The sequence below is a fragment of the Geospiza fortis genome, unplaced genomic scaffold, assembly GCF_000277835.1.
Source record: "Geospiza fortis unplaced genomic scaffold, GeoFor_1.0 scaffold54, whole genome shotgun sequence".
Lineage (NCBI taxonomy): Eukaryota > Metazoa > Chordata > Aves > Passeriformes > Thraupidae > Geospiza > Geospiza fortis.
This window is the reverse complement of record NW_005054301.1, coordinates 18587360-18588599: the sequence shown is the minus strand read 5'-3', so window position 1 is coordinate 18588599 and position 1240 is coordinate 18587360. Positions and strand designations below refer to the sequence as shown.

Below are 1240 nucleotides of genomic sequence, written 5' to 3'. Positions count from 1 at the left end.
TCTTTCCCTTGTGTGTTTCTTTGCATATATGGCTTTGAAGCAATTTCCAACCCACTCTCTACTATCTCAACATCTCTCCCCTGGGAATCTATGAAGTGAAATAACAATCCTAAAACCTAAAATAACCTCTTTATGCTTTAGCACAAAACTATGAGATTACAGAATTATCTATCTTTCAAAGGTGTCTTTTCCAACAAAGCTTCCAAGCGTTACATTGGTAACTGGTAATTTCACAAGTAATGAACTAAGGACAGGCATTTATTAAGTGTGGAGATACATTAAAGAATATTGTATCATAGCTCACAAAAGGTTTGGGCACGTGAGCAGGTTGGAAGTTAAAAAAACCAGGTCTAGTTCTACCTAAATGACATAGAACACACAGTAGGTTTTGTCACAAATCTGACAGAAGTTACATATGTAATAGTATGTGATGATCAGACCACAGTATTTTGCAGCTGCCTACTTCTCATGCTTATGCCTTCATAAGATCAAACCACAAGGCTTTGTTTTTCAGACTTTAAATAGTACTCCCACTTACTAGACATCTTCTGTTTCAAGTCTATTAACTGGGGTTTTTTTTTGTATAAAAACACACACAGCATTTATACAAAATGAGAGCTCTATTACTATCCATAAATGTAACAGCAGAACATTCCATTCTAAATGGGACCAAGAGAACAAGGCAGGGAAAATTACAAGTCAAACTATAAGCCTTACCATTTCCCGTCTTCTTTCTTCTTCCCTCTCAGCCTCTTTTTCATATTCTCGACTTTTTTTTCGTTCTCTGATTTCCCAGTTTTTAAGACGCTGCAACAGAAGAAAATACACTTCAATCCTCAAGAACATTAAGAAAAGCAGTACCACTTCAAAGTTAGTTTGAATTGTTTTTTAAAATAACTGTACTATAAATAATTTGCATAATTTTAATTCAAAACGCCCGAATAAAAAGTCTGTTTTGACAGTGACAAACATATTCTGCCCCAGCTCACGTACTCAAAAGATAAAAATGTATTTAGGAAAAGAAGAATGATGTATTTTATACTAGTGGACTTGTTATCAACTCTCAGAGACTTTTTTTTATTTAAAGAATCTTAAAAATTCCAACCTACCTCTTGATATGCAGCTTCCTTTTCACGCAGTTTCCTCTCCAGTTTTCGTCGTTCGTAGGCATCTTCTTCATCTTCTTCTCGGTCTCTCTTCTTATCCTTTTCCCGCTCTCTTTCCCGTTCTCTTTCCCGCT

General features: G+C 35.5%; 1 protein-coding gene across 2 annotated transcripts in view; it reads right to left on the bottom strand.

The window, feature by feature from the left end:
- The window catches only part of RBM25 (RNA binding motif protein 25), a 32285-nt gene that overhangs the window by 7675 nt on the left and 23370 nt on the right, over positions 1 to 1240 (bottom strand). For both annotated transcript variants that reach the window (XM_005417556.3, XM_014310919.2), the window contains 2 exons: positions 1110 to 1240; positions 718 to 807 (listed from right to left, as the gene is read on the bottom strand). The exon at positions 1110 to 1240 is cut by the window's right edge and continues 23 nt beyond it. In XM_005417556.3, the coding sequence (XP_005417613.1) occupies positions 718 to 807; positions 1110 to 1240 (221 nt within the window). The remainder of the gene's footprint in view (positions 1 to 717; positions 808 to 1109) is intronic.